Source organism: Episyrphus balteatus, chromosome 2, assembly GCF_945859705.1.
Source record: "Episyrphus balteatus chromosome 2, idEpiBalt1.1, whole genome shotgun sequence".
Taxonomy (NCBI): domain Eukaryota; kingdom Metazoa; phylum Arthropoda; class Insecta; order Diptera; family Syrphidae; genus Episyrphus; species Episyrphus balteatus.
Window position 1 is genome coordinate 75496616 of NC_079135.1, and position 19357 is coordinate 75515972.

General features: G+C 28.0%; 1 protein-coding gene across 12 annotated transcripts in view; it reads right to left on the reverse strand.

Moving 5' to 3' along the window:
- Positions 1-387: 387 nt before the first annotated feature.
- The window catches only part of LOC129910830 (proton channel OtopLc), a 92184-nt gene continuing 73214 nt past the window's right edge, over positions 388-19357 (reverse strand). For all 12 annotated transcript variants that reach the window (XM_055988408.1, XM_055988406.1, XM_055988410.1 and 9 more), the window contains 7 exons: positions 10402-10586; positions 10072-10226; positions 3829-3940; positions 3592-3752; positions 2257-3536; positions 1846-2194; positions 388-807 (listed from right to left, as the gene is read on the reverse strand). In XM_055988408.1, the coding sequence (XP_055844383.1) occupies positions 667-807; positions 1846-2194; positions 2257-3536; positions 3592-3752; positions 3829-3940; positions 10072-10226; positions 10402-10586 (2383 nt within the window). In that variant the 3' untranslated portion in view covers positions 388-666. The remainder of the gene's footprint in view (positions 808-1845; positions 2195-2256; positions 3537-3591; positions 3753-3828; positions 3941-10071; positions 10227-10401; positions 10587-19357) is intronic.

Consider the following 19357-nt stretch of genomic DNA (forward strand, 5'->3'; position numbering starts at 1 on the left):
TTGTAAATAATAAAGTAGGTAACGTTATTAAATATTATAAAATAAATAATTTAATGGTAAATAAATTTATATATATACCTATATATTTTCATTTTTTTTTTTTATTTATGACTTAGTTTATATACCTTTATGAAGTTTTTTTTTTTGTTGTTTTTATATAATTATTAACTTGAATAGATGAACGATATTGGATTCATGCTTTTATTATTTTGTATAAAGATTTTTTTTTTATATTTATTTTTGTTTTATTTGTTAATATTATTTTTGTTTTAATATTTGTTCGATTCGAGGGTAGAGTAGTACCTATACTAAAAGACTTGTTTTTAATGAAAAAATTTTTAATCACTCTGTTCCTGTGCATAAATTTGTTGGTATTATTTTTTTGCATTATATGTTTTTTTATTTTTTCATTTTCAAATATTATGCTTAGAATTAAAATCAGTATTAATAACGAGAAACAACAAACGAAAAAAAAAATTAAATAAAAATTAAATTATATAGAAAAATATTGAAGTACATTTTGTGTTTGTTTCTTTTTGAAATAAAGAAAATATTTTTTTTTTTTGTTTGGAGGTTGTTGATAAATTATTATAATATACATAATTTTATGTAAGAATCGTAGCAAAGGTATTTTTATTTTTTTTGTATGTGTTGGAAATAATAAATTTACTCCAGTCGTGCTTTGTATGTGGTTTTCCAGATTTCGGCGAGTGTTACGGCACTGTGGAATCGATGGAAAATGCAGAGGGGCAGTGTAACACGTTGAATTATTGACCATGGAACGAAGCCGTAGAAATCAAGTTGAACCTTAAATATAGAAAACAAATATTAATTAAAAAATATGTTAATATAATTATACGAAAATATTATTTAAGAGAAAATTTGCTCAAAACATAATTTAGTTTAAAATAAAGTGACTCTGAGTGCCAAAAAGAACAATTTTATTTTAAAACTTTATAAATACAAATACATTCAGCTTCTTAACAGTACAATACAGTTCTTTTCTTTTATTTTTTGTCGTCAACTCAATTTGATTCACTATTAGTCAGTGATTTAAGAACTTCTAGGGTCACTATGGTGTATACGTATTTTTTTTTTTTTATATAAAAGTGTATGATAACTGTGACTTTTGTTTACTTACTAACTCATTTCGACTATTTACGACAATCTTGGCAATAGAAAACAAGTCAACTGGACTGAAAACTGGATAATTTCCCAATGAATAAATGAGATTCATAGGAGCAGTACATTAGCTTTGAAAATTGCTCGAACTCAAATTTGGGAAAAAATCCCGATTGCTCTGCAAGCAAAATTGTTCTTTAAATTTAGTTGACGGTAATATTTTGTAGAAACATGATGATACCTAACCAGATTTACTTTCATTTTATAAAAATTGTCTCTATTCAATATTTATGAAATAAGACACTTATCATGACTTTTCGGTCATTATGTTAAACTAGTAAAAAATTATACATTACCATTTTGTTTTATGATATTTTACAAAATTTCAACTCAGAACTATCTAAACTCAGTAATAGGTGGTTCATAGTCAATTTTATTCACTTTTAGTCAGTGATTTAAGAACTTCAATGGTCACTGTGGTGTATACGTAATTTTTTTTATAAATTTTTTTTAAATAACAATTTATGCATATTTTGACCGTTGTTTAGTCTAATCTGTCGACTACAAAAATCTGTCAAGTGGAAAACAAGTCAAATTGCTTTTTTTTGACATTTTTGCAGGATAACTTCTCAATAAATAAATGAGGTTGGAAAAAAAATATTAAAACAGATGTTTCCATTTTCATAAGCGTCTGAATACAATATGACTGGAATCAATACTTACGGGATTAGCAAAGACCTTTTGAGCTTCAAACGTATAAATGGCAAACATTGAAACATTACATATGAGCAAAAATGTAACAATCTGTCGTCCTGGTTTGCTGCGATCATGTTCGGGCAGATGTACTCGACGTCTAGATACATCAGCAATAAATAACAATTGCAATACAACTTGGAATACAGCTCCAATGCCAGTGGTCATGACTAGAAGATTTGGTTCACTTTCTAGAGCTTTCAATGAACCAGCAATAACACTAAAGACTGAGTATGTAAATAGACCAAAGGCTGAAATGCGTAGTAGAATGTCGTTTAGATTACTTTGTTCCTCACAACGGAATTTCAATGATTTCACTCTGAAATAAAACAAAAAAAAAGTGTTAATTCAATGGTTAATATGGTTAAATTAACAATTTACCTTATAAAACCAATAATGATGGCTAGAACCGCAAATGCCATTAAAGCACAATGACTAGCGTCGGCTAGATAAATTGCCAGCAACGAAAATTGTGGATGACGAACGAGGACAAAGAACAAAATCAAACAAATCAGCGAACCAACCAAAAGCAACAATCCGAAGAAGAGACCCTTCGATGAGCCAACACAATCCACACGGCCAGAACGAGCTTGTTGGGCCATAGCGACAGCCCGCCGAGATAACATTACCTCCAAACGGTGTTCTAGATCTTCGTCATTCATGTGCCTTGGATAACGTCCAATATGCTTCCACATTACGTACAATACCACGGCTCCAATTAACGAGTATTCAATAATAAAGGGGTACAAATAAGGTGCCGAATCATAAACAATCGTTCCCATAATGTCCACACGCCCACAGGCAGTTGAGTTTAAAGTGCCAATGCTAGACGAAAGGGCTGCTGGATAAATATTGTCCAAGCTCTCGATAGCGTCAATTGGAACATTGGGTTCAGGATGCGAAATGCCAGAAAAAGTCTGATAGCTATTCTCAAGACCACCGAATAAGTTGTTCATGAGAACTCCGTTCTCAGTTGTAGACCCTGATGGAGTAGACGAAGTTAGAGCTGAGAAGAATGCCGAAAGGGTGCTAGAGGGTGTTTTGTAAGTAGTAAAGCTGGGCGTGCTACTTCCTCCTGTAGAGGCATCAAAGAGATGAGATGGAACTACCGTCGACTGGAAGAGATGTGTTGCTGGAGCTTCAGTTGTTGTTGATGTTGTAGTTGTGCTGGTAGTAGAAGTAATAAATTTCTTAAGTTTACGCGCCATAGTTGTACTGGCCCACGCCAAAGCAGCAGTGGTTGATGGCAACTCGGTGGTGGTAGTTTGTGTTGTCGATGGAGTACTAGCGGTGGATGTAGTTCTAGCTGTAGTCATTTCAATGTCATCACTTGTTAGACCCCGAGTCACACCTTCGGCGGTGGCCCGAACCATTTTGGACAAAACATTTTGTGGATGGACTGCCGAATCGGTTTCAATCATTTCAAAGTCATCGTTTGGTCCGATGTGGGTTCGAAGGACCGTTCCAGCATGTCGCAAGGTGTGACGTCTAATTGATTCCAGAATAATTGAATCCTCTGGAGTTGGACCACGACGTTGATGGTAGATAGTTATTTCATGCAGAGATTCCTTGACCATGGTTCGAATCCAGACGCAAATATTGGTTGCAACAACATGCATTAATCCAAAGCGAGCAATTACCTTAAAGCGGTGAATGTTGAGCTGCAAAATGATAATGTTAAATACGAGTTCATTGAAAAACTTTATGTCGACTTACTCTGGCATTCATGAAAATAAAGTACATTTGCATGAATGTGAAGACCATCTGCAACAATGGATTCACTCCAATCAGAATATGATGACATGGTGACTCGAATGGGATCTCGAAGAATGAACCAAACTCCAAGCCAATATAAATCATAGCTCCTAATCCAAAAGCTGGTAACATTTTGATACAGAAAATCGTTTATTTTTAGAAAATTGTAATTAAATAAAACTGTTAAATTTTAAGTACCAATTGCACCAACACGAAGGAAGAAGCTACCATGGGTGGGATCACTGTGGGTTGTTTTTCGTTTGCGGACATTCTTTGGGGTGACGGCAGCTTCAACTTCAGCCTGTGCGTCCTTGATTATTGTATTTTTTTTTTTTTTTTGGAAAGAGAAAAATTAATTTCCTGTTCTTGGCATGTTTATAGTACATTCTCGTATAATGCATTGTTCAATTTGTAATAAAAAAAAGTGTTATGGATGAATATGATGTGGTTAGGTTGTGTATGATACATCAGGAAGACATTTTGATTCCGTATACAATAATATAACAACCAGAAACAGTGATGAGTTTGATTGTGGAGGTTTTGCAATGCATTTGTGTTTGTATTTTTTTTTTTTTGTTAACAGTTTATGAATGTGGATTATTTTTGGTGAAGTAAACATATAAAATTATAATCACATGTAGATTGAAGAACCAGAACATTTAGTGACAAAATTCAAAGCTGACCAAATTTTGAACCTTAACTTTCTTTGACCTAATTTCGGCAATTTAATGGAGTCAAATAAGAAAGGACATTCATTTTGGCGCAGTAGTATAAAACTGACCCATATTAAAGTATAAGAATATTTTATAGCTTTGGAGCAAGTAAGAATTACACAGGTCGACAAAAATAAAAATATTTTTTGTGCTTGGGTTTAATTTGCACTTTTTGAGTTCATGGTAAACCAAAACAATAGATAATCACCCTTTCCCCTCCTAAGATTTGCTTTTGTAGTGTTGGGAGCAAAAATACAATTTTCATACCCTGTGAGCCTAACTCGAGTCTTATGAGCTATAGTGCAAGAACCGTGCATTGTACAAAAAAAACTGTTAAGGTATAAAATGTAGATAATTGAAAGATCTACATTTTTGCTAAGGCACTTTATTCGACTTAAATTATAAGAAAAAAGTTATGATGAATACAAGGGTTTTTTGCTCTGAAAAACCCTGTTTTTTGAGTTCAAACTGTAATATTTTTTGATCTAACTTCAACTTTGGAAACTTTTATACTTTTTTAAAAACTGCAATACCGGGATAAGTTTTAAAAATAATAAACCAGAGTCACACAATACAAATTTTTTTGGTCTTGTTGCTCTGAAATAAAAGTAAGAAATTGAGTTTTTACGAAACTTGAAACTGTTAATTAATTTGCAGAAAAATGGCGTATGAAATAAAAAATATTTTTATTAATTAATTGTTTCTTATTGTTAAGCAATGTTTTATTGAAAGAATTGTAAAAACAAAAAATCAATTATGGGCAGAGGAAGCAAAATACTGTTGCAAAGTAGGGAAATTTCACAAGAACTGCATATTTCATCGAAAACCGTAAGGATTTGGGCTGAACAAGCTACCAAATTCTGAGAGATCTTTCAAGACAACCTGTATATGCAACAAAATAATAAAAATACTATGCAAACAAATTAATTTAATGTTTCAATAAATAAAGAATTTCAATATGAATTAGTTTGACTACAGTTTGGATACAGTTATTTTTGTAGATTAAAAGTACCATCAGAGTGAATTACTTTTACCATAAATATTGAAAATAGAAGGTATCAAATAATGCCTCAAGCTCTCATTTGACAAAAATTCGAACAAAGCGAAAATTTCGATTTAATTTTTCTTTTTTCTTCTTAATTTTCTTCTTTTTTTATTTTTCTAAATATGAATATGATAACAGCATTAATTTTTTTTTTTTATGAATATCAAAACAGCATTAATATGAAGAAAATAAAACAAAAATCAGCCAAATCGGTTAACCCTTAACTATAGTGGTGGGTCCAGGGGACCCACATCAACTTTTAAAAAGTTAATAAAAACCGTTGAAAATGAATTTTCTCTTTTTTTTTTTTATTTTTTTATTTTTTTTTAAATTGTTATCTTTTGATGCTTAAAAACAAAATTTATAAAAAAATTCAATTTTGTATTTTATTTTATCATTTCAAAACACCACAAATTTTCACCACTATAGTTAAGGGTTAAGACGTTCTCGAGTTTTTGCCAAAATTACGTCTGACAATTTTTGTAAAAGACAGATTTTCTTGAATACTGGAAATTGCTCTGCTGACTTCAAAAGAAAATTAAATAAAAAAAGAAAAATGTTTTCCAGACGAGTATCAATATATGTATTATAATTTCATAGTCACAATCCAAGCACAAATTTCGTTTTGACCTGTGTTATTGATGGAAAAACTTAATAAGAACAAGGGTGATATATATGGTATTTGAAATGTTTAATCTTGCGATACCGCCATTCCGTATTTTGATTATCCAAACCGTTTTCTTGATTTCTGACTTTCTCTTAAAAGACCTTACCGATTTCAACAACAAAATTTTTACAAAAACGTTGTTGTAGTCTCAATATTAAAATTAAGAAAAATTTTTGGAAAACATATTTTTGCACTTTTAGAAAAATTTCAATTTTTTGAAATGTCAATTAAGTTGATAAAAACACCATTTCAATTGAGATAAATGGTAGTGTTTTTTTTCCAAATGAATGGCCATTACCACATAAAAACCTCCTATATAAGACACTACTTAAATCATGTCCATCTTACCAATGCTTCAAAATTTTGAACATAGAAAATATATGGATCTAAACTGATCAAAAAAGTCAGAGCCTTTAAACAAGTTAGCTATTATAAGATTGAAAAAACGATCTCAAAATCCAAAGTCCGGAAGTTAACCAGTCTAGACAAACATGACAATGTCATTCTAGCAGACATTCTATGATCTGATAATTTCCTTGATATATCAAATAATTAACTTATAAATTGTGGTGTCGGAGTGTAAAATTATTGAAATTATTGCAATGCGAAACCCGACCGATGAAAAGGTGTTAGGTTTCAAAACCTCAGACTTTATAAGAAAAATCCAATAAGCAAACAGTGAATCCCACAAAAAGGTTTTCCCAACCCTTAACTCGAAGCAAAATTCTCTAAATGAAAAAAAAAAAAAATAATAATAATAAATACATATGAATGTAAAAACACATGCTGTCCCCAAAATTACAAAACATCAAATCACAATAATTACTAAGCAAACATCAAACAAAAATAGGTTAATTACAAAAAATAAGTGAAAATATGACGACCACAATATTGCATACTCTCTTATTGAAGTGTACGTATATTGTAGTTTGCAGGCCTACGTCAAAGCCGTCAATTATATCGATGATACATTGACATGAGGTTTGAACCTTTGCAATACATATGTATAAAGATTAGAACAAAGCTGTCACAAGTCACACACTACACCAAAAGTATTCGAATATTAGCAAGCACATAATAATAGAAATTCACACCATTCGCATTGCGGTTTTAAATTGGATTGCAATTATTGCAAACCTTGGTTAAACAAAATATTACTCAACATTTTTTATTTAGATGAAAATAGAAAAGAATAGAAATTATGAAAATGAACAACAATATTGTTGCTTAATACAGTTATAGTTAGTAAAAGTGATACCACAAAGAATAAAAGTTATACAAGAAAGAAGTTATGGTTTTAGTAAGGAAATTGTAAGAGAAGATATTAGGTTTTATAGAGGTTTTAGAAGAGAAGATTATGTGACATTTTTTTTTTTTTAATTATATTAGCCGTTTTGTGAATTTCAAGTGGGAAACTTTTAGTGGAGTAACCAAAGCAAATTATTAGGGAACCCGGCCGAACAGCTCTGATTTTGACGAATTATTTTTTTTTAAACGTATTTAATTAAAAATTCTTTAAAGTCTATAGATTAAAAATTGCCGATGTTGCCGTATTGTTTTTTAAAATAATTTTTAATTTTTTCTCCATAAATATTAGGTATCAGTTGAATTCCGAAAAGGTAATATATATTACAGTTTTGAAAAAAAAAAAAATTACTTCAATTTCATCGGATTTTCTTGATAAAAACTGAATTTTTGCATTAAAATAATTGATTTTCTCAAAGATTTTGGCAAATAAGAACTTTAAACTTTTGCTATTTAACTTTAAACAATAAGGGCTATTGAATGAATAAAAAATAACTTTATATTTAAATGTTGAACTTTAAAAAAAAGTAGTTAAATTTTTTTCGAAAATTCTATTAAAAAAGAAATACTTTTTAATTTTTTTCATAAACCGTATTGCATATTGACATTTCCTTTTATAATTTCAAATCATAATAAATGTGGACAGACAAATTTGAAGATAAAAATGCATTTTATATTAAAAAAAGTTTTAAAAACGACATGTTAAAATTTTGTCAATAATTTTTTTTTTTTTTCAAAAATCTGAGTTCAATTACCATTCTTTCAAAAGCCCTTCATTCAATTAACTTAATTTTAATTTTACAAATATGACTAAGCTTCTAGCTTTTTAAAAATGTATATTTAAATATTGTAGGTGTTGCCGTTGTGTTCAAATATTTTGTTTTGTGTTTGAAGTCAATTAATAAGAAAATTGCATCTATCTCTTGAACGATGGAAGATTGTCCCTTACTCCCAAAATAATTTGTTTTCTTTGAATTTTCTAGACAATTTTTTGGCATCAATTAATTCATGAAATTTAAGCAAAATTTTTGAAAAAACCTTTTTTTTTGTTCACAAAAATCTTCAATTAAATTTAAAAAATCAAAGCGACTTTAGACTTTAAAGTATTTTTTATTACCGACGTTTGCAAAAAAAAAAGATCATCAAAATCTAAGCTGTTCGGACTGGTCCCCTAATATTGCCATTTTTTGAGCTTTAGTTACTCCACTATTTTCATTTGAAATGTAATTGTTCGCACGGATCTTAAAAGTTATAATTGCGTTCGCTAAACGGTATTTTGTTCAACACCAAAATGTAAGTGAAAAAGATTTGTCGATTGTAAGGCATTTCACCTGAAAAATAATTCATTATTATGGGAATTTTCCGAAAGAGAACAACATAGTACAGGATAAGGGTAATTTGATTATACCGAATAAAATTTTGCTCACGTGAACCTCACAATAGGACAAAACTATTAAAAAAAAAAATAAAAAAATGTCACTCAATACATTCACCTTCTAAACACCTAGTTACTTGTTTTAAATTTATTGCAAAACACTCAATCAATGGCATACCTGACTCAATAGCGACTGCCGAACCAAATCACGTTTCTTGATCGGAAATCGTTCCTGTGTGTTTGTGTATTTTGTATGTATTTTTTTTGTATTAATTTAGTTGATTCGTTTAGGTATGAAAGTATAGGTGTGTTTTTTTATTGAGTGATGAAAATTATTATTAAAAAAAAATAGTTTTGTTTCGAAAAAACTTTAATTTTGTTAAAAAAAATACTAATTAAAAAAAATATACATAAAAAGAATGCCCTAAAAATCATAATAAATTAATTCAAGAAAGTAAAAAAAGGAGTGGAAAACAAAATAATAAAATATATATATAATTAACATAAAACAATTAACAATAATTAAAAGTTATTCCAGTTAACACGAGATTTCACGAAACCATAATTTTTTATTGAACATATCACTGGACTTTTGTATTAAAAATTGCACTTATTTGTTGAATACAAATTTATGATTTTTAGGGCCCTCTGTATTGGAGTTCCATTTTAAGGGTAAAACATTTCAGAAGTAATATTATTTTAACTATTTTACATCAAAAACGTATAAATGATTTTTGTTTCCGTCTTTTGCTAGTGTAATTTTGTACTTTTCTTTAGTAGTAAAATAAAAAGATAAAAAAATTTCTACTAAATCATTTCAAATTTGTATTTAGATCCTTTGGTAGGTATCGTACACAAAACATTCATATGTTGCGTTTATAATAACATTACTTTTTTGGAACATTTTATAATAATGATAGGGACAAAAAATAAGTAGTTAGCTTCAAACTTCAAAATATCAAAAAAATATCAAACTTCAAAATATCAAATTTAAAGTTAAATTTTCTGAAATGTTTTATTCGAAAGGACACAATGTTAACATAAAAGAAAAAAACTAAAATAAAAAACAAAAAAAGGTGAACCTATAGATTTGAATATGCTGCGAAATGCAAAGCTTTTCAAAATTGAACTCTTCAAAATGTATAAAATTAAAACACGCCATCGAGTAGAACTGGAGCTTTATAAATATGTTATTGAAAAAGCTTCACATCAACAGCAGCACATGCATTATATTTTTGTTTATGTTTGGCACAGGTATAGGTTTTACAGACATAACCTTCCCCACTATGCTAGTTGATGGATACACGCATTTGAAAAAAAGTTTTTTTTTTAATACCTGATACGGGCTAGGCTTTCCACCTTTAACGGAATCCTTGTTTCCCTTTCCATCCTTGGAATCGGCTGGATCCGGTTTCTTTTGCTTTTGTTTCTTTGATTTTTTCTCCTTTGGTGGTGCTTTCGGTTTGCTGCCTCCGTTGCAGCACGTACTCTCTTTTCAAAATGAAGAAAAAAAAACATAACAAAAAAACCCATATGAAATGAAGAAACAACACTTTAAAAGCATAATCCGTTCTTGAGACGACAATGCGACAACTTTAATCTTAAGCCTAGTCAAGCATTTAAAAAAAAAAAAAAAAAAACTCAAACTCAAACCCTCCGGACTTACCTTGAAGGAGGAAACAGAAGACATACAGCAGGAAGAGTATACTGGCGCCATACAAATAGGTAAAGAATCCTTCATAGTATAGAACTGGTAAACGGTGTGTTGTCACATCACTGATCACATATGCAATACAAACAACGATTAGTATGATGGCATACACTAAACTGGTGACGATAAAGAGCGACGTCCTGAAAAAATCAAACAAACAGACCATTAGACTTGGTTATGAACCTGCAGTACTTTAATATTTTAAATATTTTTTTTTTGCTTTTTGTTGAAGATGTTAAAAAAAAAGATGGTTATACATTTAATTTTTTTTTTTAATTAAAGCATTATGTTCGTGTGAAAGTGTGCGAAGCCGAGACGTGTGTTTTTTTTTCTTAATAATTTGTATCTCCTTTCAAACTAGCAACTTAATACTTTTCTTCTTTACCTTGAGATTATCCCAAAATGACTTAAGCTTGAAAGATGCTGTGATGGGTGGTTTTTCTTACTGTGCAAATTAATAAAATGTGAATGGGGGTTGGTGTGGGTAAAGAACAATCATGTAATAATTTTTTTGAAAACTGATTTTACTAAAATTCTAAAAATTATTTAAAAAAAAATCGAAATAATAAAAACTTAAAATTTAAATTAATAACTTATTTGACATACGTAAGCTGTTGTTCAGAAGTGTGGATAAAATTTTTGTACATGCATATAATGTTAAGAAAAAAATATAAAAATATATTTTTATTTATTTCGGGATCTATAAAGCTATACAAACGAAAAGTTTTTCAAGACTCTAGGATTCCATTGTCAACAAAATCGGTTCTTATGTAAAAATGGCTTAAATTTTTTTTCTTCTGTCGTTTCCGTGTGATCGTCCATACAAAAATTTATCGACATTGACGACCGGCAAATTAACAGACTGATGATAATGTTTTTGGTGATGTAAGAGAGTCAACTCTTTGACCAATTTTGTTGTAGCACTATCTTGAAAAAAACATTTTGTTTGCATACTTTTATTCGTTTTCAGAAAGACTCATTTCCTTAAGCCTCAACTATGTATGTACATAAAAACACAAAGTGAAAAAAAGTACAAAAAAGAAATTCTAATTTTTCAAATAATTTATATTTTTAAATGTCACATCAAAAAATTTTTTTTTTTTTTTTTTTGTACTTCTGTTTACTTTTTATACTTTTGTTGCTTTGTGTTTCGATGTACATAGTTCTAGCTTTACTTTGATTAAACTTAAAGAAAATCTTAAATAAAAGTTCTGACACAAAAGTTAGATAATATTTCTTAAATGTATACCTTAATGGGAAAACACTATTTCAAAACACTATTTAAGTCTTGTAGAATATATTTATTTTTTATGAATGAATTTGAAAAACTGGGGGATACTTCATTAGCAAAACTCTAAAATATTTAAGAAAAAGTAGGTATAACAATGGGTGCCCTGCGAAAAACCATTCATTTTTTATGAGGGTAAGTTTTTTTTAATGATTTTGTTGTATAAGTAAGATAAAATTAGGATTACCTTTGTTAGAGTCAGTTTGTGAGGTAATCTGTACATTTCAGTAAGCATTGATTTTTTTTTTAATCGAAAATTAGTTGAAAGCGGTTGAGCCGTTTACGAAAAAAAATTAAAAAAAAAATATTTCTATGACAAGTACCGCTCATAAAGGGTCAAAAAATATTTTGTTTACTTCAAATATCCATCTCGAGAATCACCTAAGACCTGAGACGGGAAATTCATTTTTTTTTATGTAAGGAAATTAACGGCTTTAGTTTTTTTTTTTTGTTTTTTGAAAAATGTTAGAAGTTTTTTATGTACCTACAAAATTAGATTTTTTGAGCGGTATTGTGTTATTTTTTTCAATTCCCTGCTATACAGAAAACTAAATAACATATATACTAAGTTTGGAACTATAGTTTAACCATTTGAAAAATTGTCCTTTTTGTAATTAAAAAAACAATTTTAAAATTTGTTTAGGTACATCTCTTATAAAATTTTTCGTAAAATTATTCTTCTATTAACTTTTACATTAAAAGCCCGTGTGACCCATTCGTGCGTTTTATTGCTACCTGAAAGATCAACCCATTTCGAAGTCTCTGCTTGTTTTTATCATTAGATTTGATTCCCCAACCAAAATATCTTAGACAAGTTTAAATATAGATGGCGCTCGCGGAAGTGAAATAATTAAAAAAGACTATAACAAAAAATCACAAAATTCAAAACAACTGAATTTTTTTACTCTAAAAATCCACGCTCATCTCATTGAGATCCAGTCTTTCTATTATAGCAAAATAAATATGTAAGCAGCTTATTATAATAGCTTCCTGGAGACGGAATACGAGAGAATATTTCTGTTTGCAATAATTCATACTTAGCTTGACAAAATTGATTATTATTAAAAAAAAAACAAGCTAAACTGCTTTTGCATTAAAATTCTCAATTTTTTTTTTAAGATTTGGTACAAGAAATGTGAAATCAACTGATTTATCTTATTTCGAACTTAAAAATTATAGTAAAAGTCTTCAATTATTTTCAATTGTTTTCCATTCGTGTACTTAAGTGTGAAAAAAAAAATATTCATTTTCCATTACGTTTCGAGATTGAAAAATTCTAAAAAAAAAATCAAATTACATTAGATTAACAAGATAATTGTGGAATCTTGGCCAACCCTTTGTAAAAACTAACCAATTAGTGCAAAACAAATAATAAAAGCTTAAGGCACATAGTATTAGCTTGAAAAACAAAGGTGTGTGGGGCAATTTTCCAAACAAAAACAAAAATCGTTAAAAAAATGTTAGGTTCTAGAAACACGATGTACACTTAAAATGTCAGAATTAGAAATATTAATTTAGGTATAATAAAAAATACCTAATATGTATATAATTAAAAAAATGTTCAATGTCAGAAAATATATTTCATTTTTTTTTTTTCAAAAGATGCATAAATTAAAAAAAAGACAGTATTAACCTTGATCGTAAAACATTTTTGATTTTTACTTTCTTAGGCATAAGTAATTGTTTACTTTTCACAGTGCCTGAATTTTAATATTATTCTTTTAAATGGTTAAGCAACCTTTATTATAAAAAAGAAATTTCAGTATTGAGAATATTTTGGGATAATTTAGTTTTTGTTTATTTTTTAAATTTAAAAATAAAATCAAACTTTTCTATCAAGTACCTCTACCTATGCAATACTACAGATTCCCTAAAACGGGAAGTTATGACACGTGTATCAAAGTTTGGTTAGTGAAATCATAAAAAAAATCTTACACGAGTAATTAAACCGACTTATTTGAAAACCATCATGTATGTGCATAAATACTTTATAATATTCACATAAACATTATTCAAATTTACGTTGTAATTTTTATGGCACATTCAAACGCACAATTTTTAAGTTAGTAGGTTAACACTCTTGAGAGAGAAAAAAAAAACTCCAAAATGATTTTTCCAAGAACACAAGAAAACTAGGTCACTAAGTTCCCCATTGCATTAAACAAATTATAATGTATTTACATTCTGCGATTTTTTTAACACCACACATTTGTTATTACAATATCGTCCAACAGACCGGAGAAAAAGTACTAAACAGATCTTAAAGCATTTTCAAAAATAAAAAAAAGAAAATAAATAATTTTATTTTAGTTCTTAGGCACAAACTTATGAATACAAAACGTCCATAATGTCTAAAATTAACTTCATGATCCCACGCATGATTTCGTAATAATTGTTACGTTGTTTGTGTTTTTTTTTTTTTAGTTTGCAAAAAGTTTCAGTATATTTGATGTTGAAATGTTTACAAACATTACAGTCGAGACAATGAGAGCGTGTGCTTGACACAAATAAACATTCCCAGAGTAAATTATAAATATGAGATGGGGATGGCCCTATTTATTAAATAATTGGGGTTTTTAGATTTTGTATCAATTAGTGTTAATTTAGGCAACGCCATTAATTTTTTTTTGTATATTAATAAATGTGTGTGAAAAATGTGTATGGTGTCAACTTCACAGAAATTATAGTCAAGATTTAATCAGGAAAATATGAGTATCAGGTATTTGAAAAAAAACGACCTTTTTGACATTTTATAATTTGTGTGTAAGTTAAACCCAAAGCTAGCTTTCACTTGAATATGTGCGCCGAAGTCATAATATGTGCCACCTATACAATAAGATGGCACATATAAACCAAGTCAGGATAAGTATGTGCAACATCGTTTACGTTGAGCACCCATATTATTTCAGTACCTAGCTTTAGTTGCTTTTTATATCTAAGAACTTTGTAGCAAGCCCATTAACTGGCACTTGCATTTTTTATATTTTGTATTTATTTATATTTTATACCCTTTTGGGAATTACTGTTATTACATATATGATTTTACTTGTTAAGCGTTTAAAATTAAATTTCAAAAATAGATGCAATTATAAAGTAAACAAAAAAACACGTATACGCCACAGTGAACATACTAATTTCTCTAATACTCATATCATTGTCACCTTTTTAATAAAGTATTAAGTGTATAATATATATTAATATTTCTCAAATGTTATATTTATAGACTAACAGCCCTATTTATAAATTCATCATAGAGAGTACATAGCATTATGTACTCTTTATAATGTATTTAAACAAAAAATTGTGATTTATAATATTTATGCAACGTTGAATAAAGGTTGTATAAGCTAAACGAGTTTTTAGGTTGTTTAGAGCCTGAATAAGAATTTATTTAGCTTAAATGTCATTTGAACATCAAATAATTTTCAGAGAAAGAAAAAAATATCAATATTTGTATATATTTTTGTTTTTTCATTGAAGAATTTATTTTTTTGATTACATTTTCAATTAAAATTAAATTATCAACTAAATCAAAAAATAAGAAATTTGGAGATTTGTTCCTGATATAATTTACGAAATATAAATTCATGTGTGTAGGGTATTCATCTTTTTCTTATGTGCCTACATTTTCATACATGTGAACAATTTGTTATCAAATGAAATGTGTTTTTTTTAGAGATTTTCTTCTACATATGACATTGAGAACTTTCGCTCACGTTTTTGTTTATTTTTTTTTGTTTATTTTTGAATCAAATGGAGTTATTTTATCGACAGATGGAGTTGTTTGTCGAACTAATTTTCCATTTTTAGTACTTATTTGGACACAAACCTAGCATAATTATAATGGCTAAGAAAATGTTTTAAAAATAGAAATTTATGTAACGTTGCATAAAGGCTACATAAAACTTTATGTATTGTATAACTATGCAGCCGTTTAGAGCTGTTTAGTGAAATCTAATAAATAAGGCTGTAATTGTATTGAAAACATTAACCCTTATAATTCAAACGTTATTTATTTTTTAATTTGAACAATTCAAATTTTTTAAAGCTGTGAGTAAGTTTTTTTTCAACCTTAGTAGTTATAGTTCATAATTAATTTGGGCACTAAATTTTAATTCTTATAACAAAACTAAGGCAAAAATGGATAACCTGTTAAGCGTTTAAAATTAAATTCCTAAAATAGATTAAATTGAAAAGTTAGAAAAAAAAAAACGAAAAAAAACACGTATACGCCACAGTGAACATAATAATTTTTCTAATACTCCTATCGTTGTCACCTTTTTAACAAATTAATATTTTTCAAACGGTATATTTATAGACTAATAATTGTAGGAAACATTAACCTATTTATATTTAAACGTTATTTATTTTTAATTTTAACAATTCAATTTTTTTTAAAGCAATATGTAAGTTTTTTTTTCAACCTTTGTAGTTATATAGTTTATAATTAATTTGGACACTAAATTTTAATTCTTATAAGAAAACTAAGGCAAAACTGTAAACCGAGCCCTTACGGAAACATTCCTTAGTAAGACTTTCGATATCTAGATCAAAAGGTGGAAATTCGAAACAGGGATTCATTCAGAAAAATGATTAATCTAGTACTGAGATAGAAATAAGGGGAATACAATTTAGATGATTTTGTTAAATTGCAAGCAAAAATCTTATTCACAAAATTATAAATCAATATTTAAATTTAAAGAAGGTCTCGAAATTGATGTTAGAAGCCTATGTTTTTACAAAATTATGAATTTTTTTCTTTTGTATTACGAATAAGTAGCCCTGCTTATGAGAAGAAAACGAAGAAATGCATGCAAAAAGGATGTGCAAAAAATATTTGTTTTAGAAATTCATTGAGAAACAATATTTTTTGTTCTTTTTAGATTTTTTATTTCAAATCTAAACAAATCTAAACAAAAACGGGAAAAGAACACTCGCTTCAATCAAAAATAAATAGATAGAAAAAACTTTAAGTCAATTTTTGATATATGTACAACATATATGCAACCTATATAGGTACTATCGTCTGTTCGCAAGTTATCAAAGATTTTTAAATTGTTATATTATTTGATGTAAACAGCTTTAACGCAAATAAAAATCACAAAATGGCCTAAATGGTATTTTTTTTTTTTAACATACAAACTTATATTGTAGCATTGAACGAACTTAATTTTTTGTTCGTTAAAACATATACATAGTTGAAGATGATGTATTGTAACACAACAAAACATAATACGACAAAACAATACAACAACAAAAAAAAAAACACTTAAAATGTTCCCAATATTACAGTAGGGATTATTATGTCGTTATGAATAAGAACATCTGTATGAATAAGCAGATAAAAAATAATACAAAATAAGCCCTTTCGAAAAGCTACTTTTAGCATTTTTTTTTCTTGAAGGTTCATGTGGTTTTTATTTCTTTTTTCTCGAGGTTAAAATATCAAAAGAAGTTCATTTATAATCCAGGGTTATATTATTTCAAAATGAAACCCAAATAATTTATAATTTAGAATAAGTTAAAAATTCAAGAAATATTTGTTTCAAAACCTATGATTTGATATCCAACATTTTCAATCATAAATATGAAAAATAAATATGAAACATGAATACTTAAGCTTTAAGTTCATTCTGCACTAAAATAATAAGTAAAAGGCAAACTAAAAATATTTTTTTTTTTTTGATATTTTAAAAAATATACCTAGTATAAGTAGATGCATTAAAATTCTTAATTTCATTGTAATACATAATTTGCATTTCAACATTGCAATCTAGTTTAAATGCAGTTTAAAATAAAAAAAAATCCGTATAACATATTTTGGTTTTTAATAGAGTAAATTTTTTGAAATTTCTTGATATATATTTCGCAATAAAATAAGTTTGGAAAGAGTCCTTTCAACATTCAAAAGTGTTATTTTTGATTTTGCTTCACGTTTGACATAAGTCAAAAGTTTTGATAAATTAAATATTCAACGAACAAGAGAATATCTTAAAAAAGTTGCCATGTACAAATAATTTTCGATTCGTTATTTTCTTATTATAATTTTTTATTGTTTATTTAGAAAAAAATCGATAAAAGAGTTTGTATGTCACTTTTAGGGAAATGTGTACTAAGCAACGCCCAAAAATTTAACTAAAACAAACTGTGCCATCTTACGTATAAGCGTTTTTTTTTAAAGCCCTTAGAAATCGGCTTTACCTACGAGAAATTCAGAAACCTAAAAAACGCTTATATTGTATAGGTACTATAAGTAACAGTTTAAAAATAAATATTTTTATTTCAAAAATAGAGCCTTATTTGCTGCATTAAACACAAAAACATTAAAATCTTTAAAGCCGTTTTTGAAAAAAAGTAAACTTTTCTATTTTGGTTATTTGGCAGGTACCGTTATTTTTGGTCCTAAAAAGAAAATATTAATTTCTCCCTCTAGGAAATCTCCCAAAACTTTTGACACCCATGTTTGAAGGAAATCGCTTCAGTGTAGAGGTTAAGGCAGTGACAAAAATGTTTTTTTTTTAAGTATAACGAAAGATACAATAATAAGGTTCTATTATGGACATCAGTCGAAACACACATTTGAGCTTTAAGAGTTGTTTTCAACAAATTAAATGTATGTTATTCAGCCACAAACGCAAAATTTCTGTAAAGAGATGTTACAATTGCGTTGAAACTTCTTAAACCATATATTATTTTAAAGGCGTTACTATAAATGCCCTGTTTTTTCAATTTTGGGTTAGAAATCCTTCAACCTTGCTTTCGGTCACAACCGTTTGAAGAATAACACTGGTTTACAAGTGTTTTGTTGCCGAGGCAAAAATATGCTTTTCTGAAGGTTTTCGGTGTACTGAACTCGAATCCGAAGTCAAAAAAAACTAATCATCTCCCGTTTTGAAATATTACCGTTAGAAAATGCAAAAAAAACGTTTTTTTGAGTACTTCGGACCTTATTTTTTTATATCTTGAAAGATGGAAAATAGTTCTTATAGAAACCGTTATTAAATATGCTCAAACAATTTTCCTTATATAAAAAATAAGGTTCGAAGTACAGCATTTTCTAACGGTAATATTTCAAAAACAGAAGCTGATTAATTTTTTTTTTGACTTCGGATTCGGATAAAAGTATATTTTTGTTTCGGCAACAAAAAAAAGTTACATTTTGTTAACCAGTGTAATAATTGAATGATTCAAATGCAAAATATATGAAATGCACTTTATTGAATCCTGGCCTTATATTATTTAAAAAAAATCTATAATAATATTTTTTAAAATAAAAATTAAATTTATCTATAAAAAAACCATAGTACTTTCTGATTTAAATATTAGTGGAGTAACTATAAAGCTCAAAAATTGGCAATATTAGGGAACCCGGCCGAACAGATTAGATTTTGATGATCTTTTTTTTCAAACGTCGGTAATTAAAAATACTTTAAAGTCTATAGATTAAAAATTGCCGGTGTTGCCGTTTTGATTTTTTAAATTTAATTGAAGATTTTTGTGAACAAAAACAAATTTCTTCAAAAATTTTTCTTAAATTTCATAAATTAATTGATGCCAAAAGATTGTCTAGGAAATTCAAGGAAAAAAATATATGGGAGTGAGGGACAATCTTCCATAGTTCAA